This window comes from Hemicordylus capensis, chromosome 1 (genome assembly GCF_027244095.1).
Source record: "Hemicordylus capensis ecotype Gifberg chromosome 1, rHemCap1.1.pri, whole genome shotgun sequence".
Classification (NCBI taxonomy): domain Eukaryota; kingdom Metazoa; phylum Chordata; class Lepidosauria; order Squamata; family Cordylidae; genus Hemicordylus; species Hemicordylus capensis.
In genome coordinates this window covers 310,957,739-310,979,268 of record NC_069657.1, presented here as the reverse complement: position 1 = coordinate 310,979,268, position 21,530 = coordinate 310,957,739, and the positions used below count along the sequence as shown (strand labels likewise).

The window sequence follows — 21,530 nt, the reverse complement described above, 5'->3', positions numbered from 1 at the left end:
ATTTGGGACTCCCCCAAACACAAGAGGTACTCCACGTGCGTATCAGGGAAGAGAAGCTTAGATCTGCAGTGGATACACTTTTAAAAGTTCTTCGTACACACTGAGGGCCGGCAGGCCACCACACTCCATCCCAGCCGGGACTGGAGCTCGAAGGAAAGACCACTAAAAGAAAACACAAAGGTGAAGAAATGCAACTGCGCGGAGAGAAAAACAAAGGAAAACTAGAGAAGCAGAAGAAAACAGGAGAAAAAAACAACCATACTACCAGAGTCAATGAGTTGCCAAGCTGAAAGACACTACAATGTTCGCTGAAGCGTGGACGAAGAAAGACTGAGGGGATGAGGAGTAGCGCAGCCGCATATAGCGGCTGGGGGCGGGGTTCCCGCCCAAAGCAGGAGAAATTGAACTTGTTAGATTCTGACATGGTCCCTGCGCAGGTGCACAGCCCATATGTGCAGAAGACAGAGACCACATCAAAGAACTACCAGTAGTACAGGAAAATGGAGCAGAGTATAGTAGTAGTTAGAGTGCTGGCCTAGGACTGGGGAGACCCGAGTTCAAATTCCCATTCAGCCATGATACTTGCTGAGTGACTCTGGGCCAGTCACTTCTCTCTCAGACTAACCTACTTCACAGGGTTGTTGTGCAGAGAAACTCAGTACACTGCTTTGGGCTCCTTGAAGGAAGAACAGAATATAAATGTTAAAAAGAAAAAGTTTAGGGGAAAGCCTCGCAAGGGAACTGCAGAGGGGATGATTCAGCATTTTTCCTCCCCTCACGTGCTCTTGCTCTGAGACAAAGGCTTTTAATCTGCTACAGGGTTTCATAAAAAAACACATTAGCTTGAGTCCAAAGGTGCCATTCCATTAGCGAACAACCTCTTCCGCATGCAGTACTGTCATTTGCATCTTAGCAGAAGAATGTTGCACAAGAAAGGTAAAGTGGAATCTAAGTGGAATGTTTGGCCTGGCCATTCAGGGTTTTTAAATGATTGACAAACTGTTTTAAATTGCTGCCCTGATTTCCAGGGTTTTTTAGCTGTTTGAATTGTTTAATTGGTTTTATTCTGTTTTTATAGTTTGATTTTAACTGTTAACTTGTTTTAATTGTTTTCATTATGCTGTAAACCGCCCTGAGCCATTTTGGAAGGGCGGTATATAAATCTAATAAATAAATAATGTGTGTGTATGTGTCCATCTATTTATGAAACCATTTGTACAAAACTGTGCACTGTTAATTGCCTGGATTCTATATCTTTGTAGTTTAATGCTCTTACTTTGGTGACAAAGCAAGTCCCAAGGTATGGAGCCTGGCCAGTTCCCCATGGAATATCTCTGTGCAGCAGTTACTTGCAACCACCACCGCTTTAAACCCCGAGCAATATAGTCAGAGTGCAAAAAAAAAAGGGGGGGGGAGGAAAAAAAGTGGGGGAAAGCTTCCTGAAAAGTTTGCTTGAGGGCATCCTAACTTTGCCACTTTGGGGGAAATGTTGCAACTCAGCCGTTAGGGCTTGCTTTACTTTAAATTTAAAGTGCCGAACATGCCAGAAGCTGCTCCAAGCTGCAATGGGGAACAGTTTGCACTCCAGCCATTAGGGCTTGCTTTGAAATGGGCAAGCTAATGCTTGCACAACGGTTTACAGAACAGCACCATTGTATGAACTTCTGCTCATGCTTTTTTGGATCCAACCCATTGTGCTGGAAGGGCTCAAATCTTGTTTCTCAAGATGGAAAATACCTTAGAAAAAGAATAGCAGGAAATCAAATCAGAATTTACAACTTAACATTCAAAAGGAGAGGAGTTTAGCAATGGGAAATAGCCAGGTACACATAATAGCAGTGATGTCTTAAGTCTGGCTTTGCTGTAGCTCCACAAACAACTTGACTACTCGTTTTCAACAGAACAGAAGTGCAGGGGAGGAAGGAGAGGGCAAGAAAGAAGTGCAGGGGAGGAAGGCTGCATGGAAGGGGAGGGCAAATCATTTTATTTGCAAGACTTACCTCTCCAACAATTCTAACACATGGTATGAAACAGCATCCACAACAACCCACTTTTTGTGCATTAAATACATGTAGACCACCTATGAAACACTAAAAGAGCTAAGATTAATCCTGCAAAATGCGTGGTCCACAATATCTTAGTTCAGCTCTTGTAACAGTTGTAATTCTAGTTCATCAGCTTCCGCCCAAGCACCTCTCCTATACTGGTCATCATATTAACTGTTCGCTGAGAAATCAGCAACAATAAAAGCTGCTGATGAAGTGATTTCTCATGTTTTAGAAGCCAGATGTAGCCCTACAGTAGAATCTGAAAACCAGAATATTCATATTTCATAGGCACGGCACAATAACAGACTTATCAATTTAATCTAACCTGCTCAATGGTGGCAAAAATATTTTATGTATTGGGGAATATATTTTAAGACGCATGCACTTGTAGGGAAAGCCAGCTTTTTATACAAACGTGTACATTTCTTCAATGAAATGTGATACTAGCCTCTCTAATAATACACCATTCAGTGCTAGCCACCCAAGGGGCCTTCCAGGATTTAATTGCAGAAACTTGGGCTTGCAGATAGCTCCTTTGTGTGACAATACAGAACAGTAAAAGATTGGCTGCATTTAGATGAGCAGCCAATCTTTACATACTTTAGGATTCATACATTTCAGCTTTCCAATAAAAGCACGGCGCTTTCAAATTATTTTCTTTGTTCAAGCTCACCATCTGAGTTGTCCTTGGACTCTCATATGTGAAAGCCGTTTCTTGTATTCCTTTTGGATTTCACTGATGTTAGACTTCTGCTACCCTGCTGCAATCAATTATAAAACTTCCAACACAAATTAAGTTGACTGTTTCAAATAGAAGTACAAAACACTAAATTTTCAGGTATATCTAAATTGCCCCCAGTAATGTTTTAATTGAGGTATCATTATACAAGTTAGATGCACACATCCATTTGCTTTATTTATTTATTATGTAAATTGCACTGCATGTCATGAAGAAGATTGTACCTGTATATCTACTACATTATATGTCTTAAACATTTGAATTTATTGCTAAACTATGACAGCTTTTAAATGTGATGGTAAGTAAAAACAAAACAAGAACTAAACAGCTTTTGGGATTATTTAAAGTAAATCTTGGGACAAATTTCCTTCTGTCTTAAGGGTTGTTTTTTCTTAAAATGGGGAATCCCAAGTTTTCACATCAAAAGATTTATTTATGCAAACCAGATTTTTGTACTGTACATTTTCCTCAATGCTTTGATCACATTTTCATTCTCTGAAAACAAGAGTTTCAAATATCAATTTACTGAATCGTCGGTGAAATAGTTTCCACCAAAACACATGTGTTCTCAAATGTAGAATATCTTTGCTGAGCTTTGATCAGCATTTCCTAGAAAAAATAAAAAATGTTTACTTTAAAGAAGTGATAGAACAATCAAATTAATTGGAGTTATTTGTACCAATTGTGTTTATGTTACACAGCACTGGACTGAAATATGTCTATATTTAACATATGATATTATGATATTAAAACATAATAGCTTTGAAATTTCTATGAATTAAAATGTGGTATAGTTTTGCAGTATTAACCTGAGTATGTGAAAATCGTTTAGACATAGAATAAATTAAGTTCCTCATATCCCACCAAAATGAATGACGATTTAACCTTAACAACTAGATTGTTTTAAGAGGAATAAAACAGGAAATAATCTTTTTAGTATTAAGTAAAGCAACAACGAAAATCTACACATGCAATTAGTGCTAAATTGCAGCATTATTCAGCACGCTAGAACCAGGGATTTACTTTTCCTTTAATTTATGAGAAAAATAAAATCCTAGGCTGGAATCCTGTTCCCTATTACACACTTTATAACAACATGAAAATCAGACTAAACATACAGGAATAAACAACTGAATTCAATCTGAAATAGGCTAGTTTTGTCTATTCCTTTTTGCAGTAAATGGAAACAGTGCTTTGGAACAAACAATTTCCAAAGCTTTTGAAATTTGCTTTCAAAGTTATACTTTTGTCAATCACGTATGTTGGTAAGTACAGTCCACTCCACCCAACTTAAGAGATTTGAACTTAGTGCTCAACTGTTAAAAGATGTGCAACAACATATTAATCTTTTGCTCAGGGGAAATATGATTGTTGGACATTTCAGAAAATTACAAATCAAAATAAAGCAAAGCAAAGCAGATTGAATTAGCTAAGACAATCAATAATAAATTTACCCCGTTTGCAATATAACCACAAGTTTATTTCATTCATACCCCCAGAATTATCACACCACTAGACATTCTACAATGGTTTCTACAATCCCCAATTTATGGCAGTGCAGTAAATCAATAAGCAATGCAGCATGATTTAGATCAAAGAAGCTACTTAGAAACAGCTAAATGCTTCAGAGCCAAAAAACTGCCAGGAGAAAGGCTTGGAAATTCACACACCCCAAAACGTTTCAGTGTGAAACAAAGTACAAAAATAACAGTCATGCAGCTGAAATATCTCTTTACAATATACCTATATAGTAGAACACATATGACTATAAAAATGTGTTTACTTAACTTGATTTATATTGCCACTAATTAGTTTTTCTATACTTAGCCACATAGGACATACTTCTCTGCTTCACTGAACTTATTTAATATCACCTTAAATTATATGCCTCAGTTTGATTGATGCCAGGAATTGTATATTGGCAGAAGTGATGATTAACAGAAGGAACTAGATTTCGCACCCGCAAAAGACAATTTGAATCCTTTTTTCTGAACATATTTAAAATGATCAAGATAACTTCTTGATTTTTGAGCATAGTGAACTATCAAAAAGGTCTTCGTGCATAATCCATGTTGAAATGAAGTGGCTTTATAGGAGCATTAAAAAACAAAATCAGATCCTAACTTTGTGTACAATAAAGCAAATGAAAGAATATAGATTAGCCAAGAATGGGATTACAGATTTTAATATCTACTACTAGACTGAAAATGATTACAAAACATATTTCTTTTCTAAGTGCTTAACAAGTAGGAGTGTATGAATACATTTTAAAGAGCATTTAAAGTGCTCCAATACATTAATAAATCTAATCAATTAACCAATAACCTTTGTAAAGAGTTGTGTACATACTTTAACTATAAACTTCTATATAATTTTATATAACTATAAAATTCACCATTAAATACCAAATAAAAATTCACAGGCAAAACCTCCACTTTGAAGGTTGAGGAAAATGTTCTTCATATTTAAAGCCTAGTAAAACATTACTCTAGCTCCATATCATGGCACATACGTTTGGAATAAACCATACAGGCGGCCCTAGTTCTCCATGGGTTTGTTTTAGGCAGTTTTACTTATTCACAGTTGACAAAATATACTGGGTCTCATTATCTGCGGTATAGGGTTTCAGCTATTGGTGGTTTTTGCAGGTGCAATTTTTAGTTTCACTTTTAGCATGTGCCTTATTTTGGCGTGGTTTGAGAGAGGAGCTGTGTGGGTTGTTGAGGTGGTGGCTGTGGTTGGAGACAGTGTTCTCTCTCAGGCATGCACACATGTGCACACAAGCTTTTTTAATATCCACTCAATTTTAGATCTCGTTCAGACTGAATCAGGAAGGTCCCTCTGAAAATACGGTGCGCACACACACTGCCTTGACACTGCCTCCCAGAATAAAACTAATTCCACACACAAATGGAAAAAAATAGAGAGTGAACACTAGTTGGAGAGTGTTTCTTGGAGGTATTTGGAGTTTCTTTTTGGAGGCATTTGGAGTTTATTGTGCTTTGGAGCATCTTTTGGTGCTGCAGCTCAAGGTAAAGATCAGGTCATCTTTGGGACTGCTCCTCTGGGGGCGGGGTGCACTTTGTAAACTGTACTGGACAATATAGTACTGTCCTGTGCCTTATTCTGCACAGTACTGATTCAGATCATTGGACCACTTAGCTCAGTACTGTATTGTCTACACAGACTGGCAGCAACTTCTGCAAGTTTGCAGGCAGGAGTCTCTCTCAGCCCTTACTGGAGATGCCAGGGAGGAAACTGGAATCTTCTGCATTCAAGCATGCAGGTAATGTACTCTTCCAAGAGCAGCCTCATCTCCTGAGGGAAATATCTTACAGTGCTCACATGCATTTCCCATCCAAATGGATGGTTTGGATGCTAACTGCTAACTTGGCAAAGAGGCACCTTTCAATGTGGTGATTCTCTTTATTTAGCAGAGGGAGAGTAACTGGCCCTATCCACCTCCAGCACAGTACCTCCAGTGACTGTTGCTGGTGTCTATCTTATGTTTCTTTTTAGATTGTGAGCCCTTTGGGGACAGGGATCCATCTTATTTGTTTGTTATTTCTCCGTGTAAACTGCCCGGAGCCATTTTTGGAAGGGCGGTATAGAAATCGAATGAATGAATGAATGAATGAATGAATAAAATGCAAACCAGGGCAGGCAGTACTTAACAAAGGGGACAATTAATGGGGACTGGAGCACCAAGGTACAGTGCTGCATTCCTCAATCATTTCTACTCCCTCCCTCACTTTTTGGATGATTTTTGTTGAGTTTGTGGACTTGGATATTTTCTGAGAAACCTAACCCCCAGATTCCCATAGGCTTAAGGCTTCCCCCGCCCCCTGTGATTGTGCCATTTGCAGTAGTAGCCTAACCACACATAAAAAGGGGGCATCCTGTAGTGTGTGAGAGTGAGAGAAATCTAAAGCATTCTAAGCAACAGAGTTAAAAACCTTTATTTCTATCAATAAAATAAGTAATAATAAGCCTTAAAATTGAGCATCCTACTCTAACTATACCTTACATTTGTTTTAATCTACTATTCCTCAAAAATGTAGTAAAGACTCTTTCCCCATATTTTCTAAGCAATTCTGTTTGCTTAGTAATGTAGAATCTGGTGGACACAATCAACAGGAAGCATCCAGATAAGCTAGTCATTACTGAGCACCATTGAAATTAATCAGACAAGTCAAAACTAACTTAAGTCCATTAATTTCACAGGGATTAGTCATGACTAACAGTCTGGATGCTGTCCAAATTTTCATTTAACACTTTCTTTACACTTGTGCCTTTAACTTAGATATTGCAACTTCCCCACCCTCCCAGGACAGAATATCAGTCTTGTGCAAAAATTATGAAATACATCTAGAGACTTAGGTTTGGGGCGGTATAAAAATATGTTTGTTTAAATAAATAAATAAATAAATAAATAGAATGAATGAATGTACAGATAGCCAAGTTTTTGCATGCACACAACTGATGCACACAAAACTTGAGATAAAGAAATGATTAAATATCATTTCTTTATCTCAGGTTCTACACTATTCTCAGCATTTAACAATAGAAGATGGTGTGAGGCTATTTAGCTACATTGAAAATAGGTTCAGTTCAGCACATTTTTAAACCCTACTAATGTATCTGAACATGTGATACTTTACAAAGATTAATTCTATAAACTGTGGTTAGAGAAAAATACTGTGAAGAAATAGACAAAAGAAAACAGGAACAATCACCTAGCCAGGGTGTTTATCTGTTAACAGATGTACTTGTGGGACCCGACATGTTGTCTCAAAAATTAAGCTGATCAAAGTGTATCATCCACATTTCAGAATCATAATACATGGACACTTATAAAAGCTTTCTTGATAATTCTCCACCACTGTCACCACCACAAGAACCCGTGGAACTTTAAGCAGCACTGTGGGACTTATTTAAATTGACTTTTGGTAACCAGATCAAAAATGAAGGTGAGCTTTTATGAAAAATTGTATTTTCTTCTCATTAATAACATTACCAATGATTTTATCTTTAAAAGCATATTACATCTCAAAACCTCAGGATACTGTAGAAGGCTAAAGTATTAGATAAAATAAAGTCAGCAACTCTGCCAGCTTCGTATCTGAGTCATTACCCATTAAATATAATGGATGCTCTGTAAGAAATTAGCTTTCTCATTAAAATGTGTACTTTGATTTGTGATATATAGCTTTATTTTGTATTATTGTACACATCTGGAAAAACTACTTATCCTACACTACTTCTCTTCCTGCACACCTTAAATTTAAAAATGTTTGCCTGCATTTCCTATCTACATCATGACCATATCCAACTATATAATGGATGAAACAATTATATATTTTATCTTATATCACAACTTACTTTTTAACTTGGGGAAGAAAGATGGGGGGAAAACCACTGTAGAATTTACAAGTACACAAGTTGAACAGTCCAAACCAAGAATAATCACGTTTCTTGAATTTATTTTCAGTGGCCCATCACATTCTTACTGAATTTAAAGTTGTTGATATGAGCAAACACAAGTCTAAAGAGTGTAATTTTCTCATGCTGAGTGACACTCTCTATGTTAATTTGCCAGGAATTTCAAGTGTACAGCATCTGGACAAAAGCTTCTTTTGAGTTTGACTTACTCAACATTAATTTTACAACCACTGAAATCACAGGGCTGCTCGGGCAATGCCATCCTCTCCTGCTCCTGTTTCAGAAACCAAATAACAAGCTTTCAACTTCAGGCTTAAGTGTATAAAATTACTCACAAGAATATACAATCAGGTATAAACTAATGTAACCATTACCTTAGTTAGCACATATTACCACTTGCAAATATTACTGTTAAGTTATGTCAATAAGTTATGGAGGTTGGACTAGAACTGGGAAGACCAGAGTTCAAATTCCAACTCATCCATGAAACTCTCTGGGTGACTGCGCCAGTCTCAATATAAAGTATTTCACAGGGTTGAGGGGATTAACATGACCACATACACTGCTCAGGGCTCCTTGGAGAAAGAGTGGGATATAAATATAAATAAATAAACTGCATAGGGAGTTATAATTTCTTGGGAGAAATTCCATGATGATGGCAGCGGACAACATGTAAAACTAGTAATACGCACAACAAAGTATTCAGATTTGAACTAATCTGTTTATTAGTTCATTCTGTGAACCAGTTCTGTTGAAGATTCCCCTCTACAAGCAAAGCCCCTCGAAGCACTAAACCAGTCCACCATGGACCGGGCTCTGTTTGGTTCAGTCGTGAACCAGCCCGCCTCTCATGCAGGCCAATCTGGTTCACATTCAAACCATCTAACTGGCCTGTTTTGTGGCAGACCGGTGCATGCACACCCCTACTAAAGATCTTATTATGGTAGCAGTGGATGGTTAGACTGAAGGCTAGCTGCGGCTAAGCCTTCACAATTATAATGGCCGTTCCAATGTTACACATGGTCGTTTTTTTAAAAGTATATGAAATCACTCCCATTAATGTCTTGGAATTAACTAAAGCTTCTTAATCCCTACTGTTTTCACATAGCTTATACATATATTTCTAACTACTCACAGGTCCTATATATGCTAGCGTTACTGCTTGGATTTAAGAGAAAGATTGTTATTCATATCTTGGTCATTTCCTTTCCTGGCCAAAGTGCAATAAATCTTTGTCAGTGAATGAAATGCATCTTTTCCATGAACAAATTACTGAAAATTATACTAGTCAGCTTTTCCATGCTCAGGGATGCCCTTACATAGAGATAAAACATATGGTTTTTTAAAATTATTAATAATTATTATAATTATTATTAAATATTGATTATTAATATAAACAACCTCCTTTCATATTGTGTGTACTTGAACCATTAACATTTGGCACCTACTCCACAATAAACACCATTTTTTGTGAATCAGTCCTTTTTAACAATAACCCTCCACCAACTTTTATTCCAGTAAGATAAATGCAGTGTCGAACATCCAGACTAATCTGCCTGCTGACACACCAAGACTTCTATTGCACAAGGGGAAGGGGCTGCAATTTTTGGTGACTTCCTTTTCCCTATGCAGCTGTAAGATATTCCCCTTAGGGGATGGAGCCGCTCTGGGAAGAGCATCTAGGCTCCAAGTTCCTTCCCTGGCATCTCCAAGATAGGGCTGAGAGAGACTCCTGCCTGCAACCTTGGAGAAGCCACTGCCAGTCTGTGTAGACAATACTGAGCGAGATGGACCTATAGTCTGACACAGTATATGGCAGCTTCCTATGTTCCTATGCTCGTGCTCCTGAAACTCTTCCTGAGGGTCATCTGAGCCTCAGGGACATAGTTTAGGGAGGCACAGCCAATAGAAGAGGGAAAGGGAGATCAAAATAATTCTTCTCCCCCTCACAATGGAAAACTGACATGTCAGCGGAGGGTTAGTCTGGATGTCAGCCAGGGTTCCCACTTCAATATTTTTTTTTATTTTTTATTTTTACACTTATATCCAGCTCTTCCTCCAAAGACCTCAGAGCAGTGTACATGGTTATGTTTATCCTCACAACAACCCTGTGAGGCGGGTTAGGCTGAGAGTTAAGTGACTAGCCCACAGTCACCCAGTGAGTTTCATGGTTGAATGGGGATCCTAGTCCAACACTCTAACCACTACTCTATGCTGACCCCTAAATACACACTCACTCTCTCTCTTCACACAGACATAACACTAAATATAGTATTTTCTGATCTTCCAAAACAGCTCCTAGATTGCAAAAAAAAATAAAAAATTGCAAACTTATTGGTAGTTTATTTCCAGTTGACTTGGCAAAAATGGAAGAGAGCTTTATATCACCATTATGTAGCATTGTCTATAGATAAGGATATTATTTCATATACCTTATCAACCAATGTTAAAACTGGTTCCCCAGGAAGTGTTTTCTTAGGGAACTATCACTTCTCTGTATATCATTCTCATGAAGAACAGGCTGATCATCTTATCCGTGTTTCAAATGATTATTATGGGGTGTGTAAATCTACACTGGCAGATTTAACCATTCTGCCTTTAATTTAGTATGCAAAGAAAATTCTCTGGACAGGTTCAGACATCATATGGAACCATGATTTAATTAACATGATGTTCACAAGCCTTAGGCTCATTCACTCCCCACTTCCCTGGCTTATTTGAGGCAATTTTTAACTTCCAGTTCTGGTTTAGAACAAACTAAAACATGCCATAACATCTTAACCCAGCAAATAAAAGCTTATTCTAACCAGAGTTTATGAACAAGCCCGGTTATGAAACTGGGATTCAACCCCAGTTTAACATAATAAAATATGCTTTCAAGCTGTCCTTTTTTTAAACTAGAAAACATGTTAAATGCACTATGCCTTAGGTGTTTTACAGAACATTTTCATAGTTAAGTCCTGTCAGAGCTAAATGTCATATATGGAGCATGAAGCATATTAAAATGAAATTTTATTTATTTATTGCAAAATTGTAACTGAACTACAGGTTAATAATGTAATAATAGTAGTAGTAGTAGTAGTAGTAGTAGTAGTAGTAATAGTATGATTTATATACTGCCCTTCCGAAAATGGCTCAGGGCGGTTTACATTAAAATAAAACTAAAATCAATTAACTGTTAAAATCAAAAACTATAAAATCAACACAGCTGTTTTTAAACAAGGTTGACTGATATTCAGAGCAATGGCATAGTATATGAAGATATAAAAATCAGGAAATTGTAAATGCATTTAGAAAAATGCATAGGTCACTCTGAGGCCAAATGATCATAATGTGATAACCCACGTATTCAAAATGCTATTACTGAACTATGTATGTATGTATGTACACACACAATATTAAAAAGCAAAAAGTTCTAAAGTCAGAGACAGTATTTTGAATCAACTGCTTCTAATTTTTCTAGGTTAAGCCTATATTTAGAAGGACATTACCAACCAGATTGTTTTCAATTAGAAGTATATATATTTGGAACACCCTCCCCCACTCCATGATTCGTTCAGCTCCCTCTTTAGTGGCTTCTAAGGCCCTTCTCAAGATCTACCTTTTTCACCAGGCTTTTGCCCTTTGCCTTAAGGCACATGCCTTAGAGGGAACACTGCCCATGACAAACAATGGGGTGTTTTGAGTTTCACCATTGTTCCCTATGGCCAAAACTCGAAGCATTTTGAGTTTTGTTTAGCTGAAACAACCAGTTCGACTGCTGTTTCAATGAAACATTTCAGCCATCTGTGTTTTGCTCAAGCTCAGAACAAAAACACAAAATCTATTTCATACACATCCCTAGCTATTATGGTATTAATAATCCTTCCCAACTATTTAACTCAGACAGAATTTACATTGTTGGGACCCCAATAGATCCCTTTTAAAAAATTGATGTTACAGTGGCTACTTTCCCATCCTATGATATCTTTTATTAACCAATTAACAATTTCACCAGCCAAGTTGACATTAGCTAATAGTGTCAACAAACATCATGCTTCCACTTCAAGAGGTACTGGAATCAAAGAGAAGAAACACCATCTGCTACTAGTGCAAGGTCTGTTAAGGACAAAGTCAACCTCAGATTCACTATTTCTATTCTCACTGGAATGAGAATAGAATAATGAAATTCTCAAATCAAATGAAGAGTGAAATTATGATGGGAGCATAGGTGAAACAGATAGCATATCCTGATTCAATGAGGGAATAGAGAACATATCAAGAAGGCTAGAATCTCATTCCATTGGACTTTCTTAAAAGAGACTCTTTTTACCTCTTCTCCTCCCCACACTGTCCCGCTTCTTGATTTCCTATTTAGAAACACACAATGCAGTGGCAAACCCAAAGATACTGCAAGTCACTCTCATACATAAAATTCAAAAGCTTCAATGAGGAAGCAATACAGTATGTTATCCATCTACACTTTTCACTATGTGTGTGTTGAAAGATTATATATTTACATTTACATTTTATATCCCACTCTTCCTCCAAACAGCCCAGACCGGTGTACTACATACTTAAGTTTCTCCTCACAACAACCTTGTGAAGTAGGTTAGGCTGAGAGAGAAGTGACTGGCCCAGAGTCACCCAGCTAGTATTATGGCTGAATGGGGATTTGAACTTGGATCTTCCCGGTCCTAGTCCAGCACTCTAACCACTACACCACGCTGGCTCCTGAAAAAAATAAATGATGAAATGAAGAAAGTAATCTTCCGCTCCTCCCTAGTTTGCAGACAACAGCTTTAGTAATGCTTTAAATGAATTATGTTTATGTATGTTTGAAAGACAACTGTTTTCAACCTTCCTTCAAAGTAATGCCGTACATGTTATCTGTCTAAGCCAGGCATCCCCAAACTGCGGCCCTCCAGATGTTGCTGAACTACAACTCCCAGCATCCCTAGACACAATTTTTTGTGGCTGGGTATGCTGGGAGTTGTAGTTCAGCAACATCTGGAGGGCCACAGTTTGGGGATGCCTGGTCTAAGCATTCTCCCTCTGAGCTTTTCTAGGATACAACCAATAAGAACACATTCTTCGCCATTCTTTGAAAGAAAGAAAACATCTCCATGTATAGGGACTGTTTAGTTGTAGAAGATGAATCATCTAAGGTTTTTTTTTTAATGACAAACAATATATTGTGCCAAAGGGGATAACTGGTCACAAGACTTTTCACCTTGGTGGTAGAAGCAACATTCTGTTTACTTCCATCCTAACACAGGAAACATGAGATGGCAAGGGAGCATTACAGTTGGAACTCAGTGTTTAGACTCTGATAATATGCAACAAAGCCCAGCAGAAAGTGGCTCTAAGGAAGCCTGTGATTGTTATTTGCCCACCACAGGATTATTTTATCTATCTCCCAGATACTATAGGATTACCAAATCTCAAACACTCCTATTCAAAAGCACTGATAATTTCAGTCATTGCTTTATTACCTTCCACAATATTTTGATAAGAAGAAAATGCTAGCACATAAAGTCTGTACAATTTGCATTATTCTGGGTAATCTTATTCATAACCAACCTTCTCTGAATTATCAATATTTTCCTTTTAAATTGTTACATTCTTCTGTGTTATTGTCATCCTCCAAACCACCTTTTCCCACTATCCCCCACCCCCTTTCCCCCTTCTTTTTCTTTCCATTTGGCTGTTCTATCTTGCAAGTTTATTTTATTGCTCTATACTTCATTAATTTTGTCTGCCAACTCAAGGACACGATCTAATACCATGATCTATGGAACTGTGACAATCTTTCAGAACTTGTAATTATTGCCAGGTGAGCTAAGAAAGAATAAAGAACAAGACAGGAAATTGGCTATGTGGCAAATTCTAAGTATCTGCTCATGTTGTAAAGAATTTTGGAAACAACATATTGCAAGTGGTTCTTTTGTCAAAAGAGCCGACAATCACTCATAAGCAGCATTTATTATTTTCTTGTGATGCCAACAAACCCTTTCACCATTGGTGAAAAGCAAACGATCACTACAAGCAAAACTTTTTATTGTAAAGTACCAGAAAACCTGATATAAAATGTTATGTCCAGTCAGCCACCACCAACTTGCCACAAATCGTGTATCACAAGAAATCTTTCTGCTAACGCTGGGAAAATTTTTAAACAAGGCCACTAGTCATCACAATAAGAAAAAATATATCTTAATATTATCTGTATTCCACCGGTTCAGACACTACCTTTCTCCAAGTAAGATCATAAAAAGGAACAGGTATCTTACATGAAAAAAAGAAAAGGAAAAGAAATCTGGTTTTTTGCATTCCATTTGAAATCATCATATTGAAAAATGTAACATTCAAGCTCCGCAAGTCTATGTCTATTTCACCTGTTTAAAGACATTAGCACTATTGAATAACATGTAAACAAGCTATGTCTTGTATCTTGATCTGCATCACTATGTGTCATATTTGGATTTGCAATGCCACCCTTTTTTTTTGGTGACATGTTAATTTCTGCCCTCACTGCAGCCTGAGGAGTGGGAAACGTGCTCTATAAAACCTATGCTCCCATGCTAAGGCCACATTAGAGGGGCTCAGCATATTTTTACAAAACACACTATTGGACCCTGTTGGGCTTTCCCAATGCTAATTTTCCTGGCTGATATCCTGACTAATGAAGCTCAGCTACATTGTTGGCTCAGCAGCAAGGGCAAATTTTTACATTCTCTCCTTTCCCAGGAAGAACTTTGTGCCACCCAAAAATATGTCACTGACGGCCACACAGCCCACAGGGACATTTTCAGATGACACAGAGGTCTTTGAAGGGAAGATTACTAAATCCCCCCCCCCCCCAAAAAAAACCCACTAGCACCAGTGCAGTATTTGTCTTGACCTCTTCAAATGCACCAATGCTACTTCCATGTTTCTCCCATTGCACCAATGCCTCATTAGTCAGGGCGGGGTTGTCCTTAGGGCAGGGCAAACAGGGTGACGGCCCCAAGCCCTGCTCTTTTAATCTCCATGAAAACTAGAAGCGGGCCCTGCATTGGCTGATTTGCCCCAGGTCCTGCTCCCTTCCAGGGCTCTAAGGACATTTCTGAGTCAGGATGTCAGCCTCTGAATTTAAAACTCACAGCAACATACACATGTAGATATATAGTCCTAGGAATAAGTGGCCACTAGTAGGCAATCTGTATAGCACATCACTGTAAAAGATGAAAAACTGCTTTTCAAGTCCTTCCTTTAGATTACCTCACTTGAGGCAAAAGAAAACTAAGTTTACAAGTTCAGTGTGACAACTCATTGCCTTTTATTTAAAGCTCAGATGAATTCTAACTGCATGGTTTTTAATGTGTAATCATTATTAAGAGAAGCAAAATGATAAGACACTTATAAGCTGTATGGTGTTATTCAGTTTCTTCTAGACCTCACAGAAAGGGTGAAATAATGATATGGAAATGGAAATTCACCATCTACTCCAACTGGACTCCCTTTATTTAAGTTTTATTACTTCCATGTGTAAAAAGTATAAGCCAGCTATGATCCCTGAGAGTTTTGGCATTCTTACTAGGCCAAAATCCAGCAAAAATGGATTTTAGTTTTTTGTTTTATTTTCATGGCACACACATGTCAAACACAGAAACCTTACTTTCACTGTGAAGTGAATATGTGTTAAAAATTAATAATAAAAGTTCAATCTTGTGTGTGCCTAAAGCAACATTCTTCCTATAATACATTTCATAAATCACATTTTAAACACATCCATTTTACGAAAATGATAATGACAACTAAGGAACTGGGTAAAAACTTTACAAGTAGATATAAATGGTGATTTATTGTGCAAAGAAAAAATATGACGAATAAAACTATAGACAAAGAGTGGAAACAAAGGTGCAATCCATTTTCTGCCCCAAAAGGTACACTAAAACAAATGACAAAACCAAAAAAACAAGGAAGGGTCTTCCAAGAAATATGGAGCAAAAAAGTACTGTATGCAACCAATATTTTCAGAAGATGCCCCATGCAAAAATTAATAGAACATAATACATTTCAGATATGAAGAAGTTCCTGATTTCATAATAATGGGAAAGATTTCTCTTGCAAGTTTTGACAACAGTAGCCATACTAAGGACTAACTCCTCAGAAAATTAATCTTGGTTAAAAAAAATAAACAACCTTGTGAAAAATTATACATTCTACAGTTACACATATTTCTAAACACAAAACAAGGAAATACATGCAGAAATATTATTTGCATGACAATATTCATGCATTACAGACATAACTGTGGTTTACGTACAGTGCTATCGTTCACTGAACTAACAGTGCAACCACAGCTTTACGTGATGTTCTTGCAAATCCCACCATAGAATTTGGCACCTACCATTAAGTCAATAAGTTGCTCAGGCCAGATTTATTTTCTCTGAACATGCATACTGGATTTGACACCAACTGTAATCATTTTCCTAGCTTAGGAAACAGCTTAGTTCCTCGCTTAGGAACAGTTTCTGAAATTAAAATAAAATAAAATAGCCTTGGACTAATTAGGAGCTACCCCAGATGCTAACACACTAATGTATTGTGAATGACAAATGTTGTCGTCTGCAGTATTCCACAAATGCACTTGCCACTAGTGAGCTCATATTTTAGTGTGGTGAAAGAAGTGCAACAAAAGGACAGGGAACCTCTTGTGGCACTGAATCTTTTCTGGTCTCTCACTGAGCTTAAGAAGCACTCAGAAAAATATAAACACTGTAAACTCAAAGTCAGCAGTGAGCACATGTTCTGAATGGCTACCATGGTCAGCAAAAATGTGCAGATCCCGGTGTACTTCATGCTCTGTACCAACAAATATGATGTTTGGAAGGGTAATATTGTAAATACAATATTGTAAATACACTTAAAGTGTCTGACTAAAAGTAAGTGATGTTACAACTTCTGTTAATAGAAATCTTTTTAATAATACAACCCTAAAAGCTGCTGCGATTTGCTTTGTGCGGAAACTTCTTTGTGGCAATTTCTCTGAAACAAAAACACATAGAGCTGCTCTCACAACAGGCACCTTCATAAATGCATCACTCTTCCATAGAAATGTATGGGAAAACATGTTCAACTTTGGCTGGATCATGCCTAGTGTATTTATTCTTAGTTTCAATTTAATTAGAGGGGGAAGGAATACAAACCTTTTTTTTAGCATCACAGAAATAATAATTTTTAAATGAACTAGCAAGGGCAGAAAATAGAAACAATACAAATGGAAGCAATTTCCCCACATTTAGCAGCAAATATTGTTTATTCTTTAGTTGAAACCCTTTATCGAAACTCACTTTGGCAGAAAACAATTTAAATGCAGTTTATACTATCTGAAGGTCAGAAATTAACATTTATCTTCTAAAACAATGTTTTATACTCTAAAGAAAGACTGCTACACTGAAGATAGATTCTTCTAGCATTGCAGTGCTTTATATAATTACATATTTCTGGTCAACTGAACTAGTGATAAACCATTTGTTGCACTGCAAAAAAGAATCATGGAAGGTTTTTTAAAAACCTTTTCTGCCCCTGAAATGACAAGCTAACTATTAAACATGAAACACAGTTGAAACATTACAGTTTTGTTTTAAAAAAAACCCCAGTTTTAACATAATAAATGTTCCAGCATTAAATACTCAATATATCAAAAACTGCAGATTACCTGAACAGTAGAGCTAATTTCAGATGCAAAACCTCCCGTAAGAGGGGCTTCATGGCTGATCAGCAATCGTCCAGTCTTTGCCACTGACTGAAAAGAGAGATTTTTTTTTCCATAAATATACTCTGACTATGAACTAACTTTTAAATAAATACACTTACAGAAACATTCTTAAAATCAAATTATTATTTTAAATAGACAGGACTTATCATCTAAAGCTTGTTTGGCAATAGTTAAGTCAACCGTTTATGCATATATTTATTATAAGAATTTAATGGAACACCGACCAGAAAAACTTGTTGAATCATCCGCCCAACATATCACAGTCTAACTATCAAAACTACATGTATACAGATTATGTCTTATCTGGCAGAGCACACCAGCAGTTTAGCTATCAAATCAAACTTTCCAAATTATTATTTTTTAAAAAGACTGCAGCTAACATGGTAACCTATGTCTAACATTTTGCTAGTTCAAAAGCTAGTGGTAGCAGTGAAGAACTAATATTCTATCTATATAGTGTGTTGCCTGGGTTTCCACTCACAATTTTACATTCTTTAAGGAACACAACATTTCTTTACACAGCTTTCTTTAAGGAATACAAGAAGGAACAGTGCTACATCTTAGTTCTGGGACTTCAGGTAGAACAACTCCTTCATAAAGTCTCAAATTTCCCAGAGAAGTACCTTATGTTTTATAAACTGATGAATTAGAGATCATTTGACAGTTTATCATATAATCTATATCTACAATGTATATGCTGTGGTTGGTTATGTAAGGGTCACTTTACCCAAGACTGTGTTGTTGGTTTTTAATACACACACTTAAATCCAATCTTTTGATTATTAAAATAATGCCCCAAGTGGTTTACAACGATACAGAACAACAAAATAGGAAATGCGCATTAAGAGAAAAGAGCAATCCAAACAACAGAAAACAATTCAGCAACAAAATGTCAGCACAAATCTCACTCATCACAAAGGTTAAAAGCCTGCCTACAGCCATCAGGGAACCAGATGGGTGCCTCTGGAATGTTTTCCAGAGTCTGCGTGTAACCACAAAAATGGCCCCCTCTTGCATCCTCATTCAACAACCCTCATAGTTCTACAGGACAAGGGGAAGAGTCTTAAAGTACAGGCAGGTACTTAAGCTGCTGTAATAATAGGGTAACATATTCCCAAAACATGGAGCCATGTAGCAGCCTGGCTATAAAACTTTAGACCAGCTATAGTTAGCAAACAGTTTTCAATAAACAACCCCACACAGAATAGTCCAGACGTTACATCATCAAGGCATGTGCTACCATGAATATGATGGGCCTCTCTCTAGAAACGGTCAAATGCAGACCCAAGTACAGCCTACACCTGAGCATCCATAACCAGAGTCAGATCCAGGAGCACTTTCAAACTACGAGTCTGAGCCTTCAAGGGGATGCTACCCCATCCAGCACAAGTTGAATCCCTACTCCCAGATCTGCCAATCTACTGACTAGAAGCAACTCTGCCTTGCCTGGATTAAGCTTCATTTTGTTAGCCCTTATCCAGTCATTACCAACTTCAAACAACGATTCAGACCTTAACTGCTTCCCTGCCATAAGATGAAAAGTAGACATGTGCAGCCTATATGTGGTTGCATCAATATATATTGGTTAACACCCTACCCCAGATCCATGGACAACCTTCTACAGTGGTTTCAAATAGATGTTAAATAGTTCAGGAAGACATCTTAAGTCATAGTGCATCCCTGTTGATTCTTCAGCCCCTTAGATGTCCAGCAGAACCAACAGGGATGCACTTCTCCTACCAAATTCCTGGCAAATATCGTCCACCAAGATAACCAGACCCGTGTCTGTCCCATAACAAGCTGGACTAAAGTGGATCTAGATAATTCACACCATCCAATGAAATAAAGAGCTATGAAATGAAGAGCTATGAGGAGAGGAGAGCTGGTCTTGTGGTAGCAAGCATGACTTGTCCCCATAGCTAAGCCGGGTCCACCCTGGTTGCATATGAATGGGAGACTTGATGTGTGAGCACTGCAAGATATTCCCCTCAGAGGATGAAGCCGCTCTGGGAAAAGCATAAGGTCTCAAGTTCCCTCCCTGGCTTCTCCAAGATAGGGCTGAGAGAGATTCCTGCCTGCAACCTTGGAGAAGTCGCTGCCAGTCTGTGAAGACAATACTGAGCTAGATAGACCAATGGTCTGACTCAGTATATGGCAGTTTCCTATGTTCCTAAGTCATCACACATTGGCCCAAAAGGGGATGGAAGTGGACAGGAATGGTCCAAAACATTGAACTAATAACATACTATAGCCTCCTTCAGGCTTGAAGGAACCATGCCAAGGTTGGAATTCATCACTCGCTTTACCCCATAGAAGGGTTAAGCATAAACATGGCAGACCGCACTCCTTTAAGAACCCTGACCATATTCTTGAGCTGCACAAACTGAAAAGTATCCATACTTACAGGACAAGAGGCTGCCATTAGGCACACCATATGACTCTGCATTATGCCATCTATGTCAGCATGGATCTGAGCAATTTTTATATGCTAAAGTGCCTAATGCATTGGCCACAGCAGACCGAGTGCTCTTCCACTCCATCTTGTGGGCTAAGATGTAAAAGTGCTCTGATCACTCGGGAAAGCTCAGCTGGAGAACTCTGAGCAAATGCAATTGTAATGGGAAAGCAAACTCTCTTTGCTGAAACTGATCACAGTGTAGGCTCTAGAATAGGCTTGACTTCATTCTCAGTTGGATTTGCTACAATCCATCATACATTAAGCATCCACTGTAATATACAATACACACATCCAGTCTGCACAGAACAGAAATCCACTATGAGCATCCCACTACATATACATATGGCAAAATTTACGAAAAGAGAACTAAATGCATAAGATCAATTGTTAAGAATTGAATATTTTAAATTTATTTGCAGATATGGATCATTATTCCCTTTGTCTTTTATACTGCTGCAGAATACTAGTTCAGTCTTGTCCTTAACACTTGCCCAGTTACCACTGGCAAACTAGAACTGGAGAAAGGAGTGGTGCTAGAGAGATCTTTAAAGAAACACACACACACACAACAACAACCTTTCCACTTTTAAACAGCACCTGGAAGCACCAACAAGAACCCCAAGCTTGCTTCTGCTTGTTTTAGTCTGTAATGTGGCAGGAAACGTCCTAATTCTAGACTTTTTAAAAAGGTGATCAGCAGCACCCAGCTGCTGGGATTATTCTCAACTACTCCAGATGCTGTCTGAAACCACTACTATAGCAAAACAGTGGTTTTTTTTAAACCACATACAAACCCCTGCCCATTGCAGGTGGTTATGGAGGGTTACTAACAAGGGTGTGCAAAGTCTAAAGCCAACTGCTGGCATGATTCAGGTTTTCAGCAGGTTCTCGATTCACATTCCTCAGTATGTCATTAGGAATCATAATTTTAATTGCACTGCCATGAGAACAACTGTTTTTCATTTTATTTCTTACAGAAGTTCAAAAATGTTCAAAAGGAACCAACTAATGTGGAAAGTGGCAACAAGCTGCGAAAAGAGGAAATAATGTTTCTCAAGGAGACCTACCAAAAAAAGACATGATGAGCCATCTAAATTAGTC

At 37.7% G+C, this 21,530-nt stretch overlaps 1 protein-coding gene across 8 annotated transcripts in view; it reads right to left on the bottom strand.

Moving 5' to 3' along the window:
• The window catches only part of BCKDHB (branched chain keto acid dehydrogenase E1 subunit beta), a 147,683-nt gene that overhangs the window by 43,702 nt on the left and 82,451 nt on the right, over nucleotides 1–21,530 (bottom strand). For 5 of the 8 annotated variants that reach the window (XM_053287042.1, XM_053287043.1, XM_053287045.1 and 2 more), the window contains one exon: nucleotides 17,912–17,998. In XM_053287042.1, the coding sequence (XP_053143017.1) occupies nucleotides 17,912–17,998 (87 nt within the window). Of the gene's footprint in view, nucleotides 1–2,943; nucleotides 3,397–16,032; nucleotides 16,725–16,747; nucleotides 17,239–17,911; nucleotides 17,999–21,530 lie in introns of those variants that run through there. The other 3 variants (XM_053287044.1, XM_053287048.1, XM_053287047.1) reach the window with 3 other exon arrangements.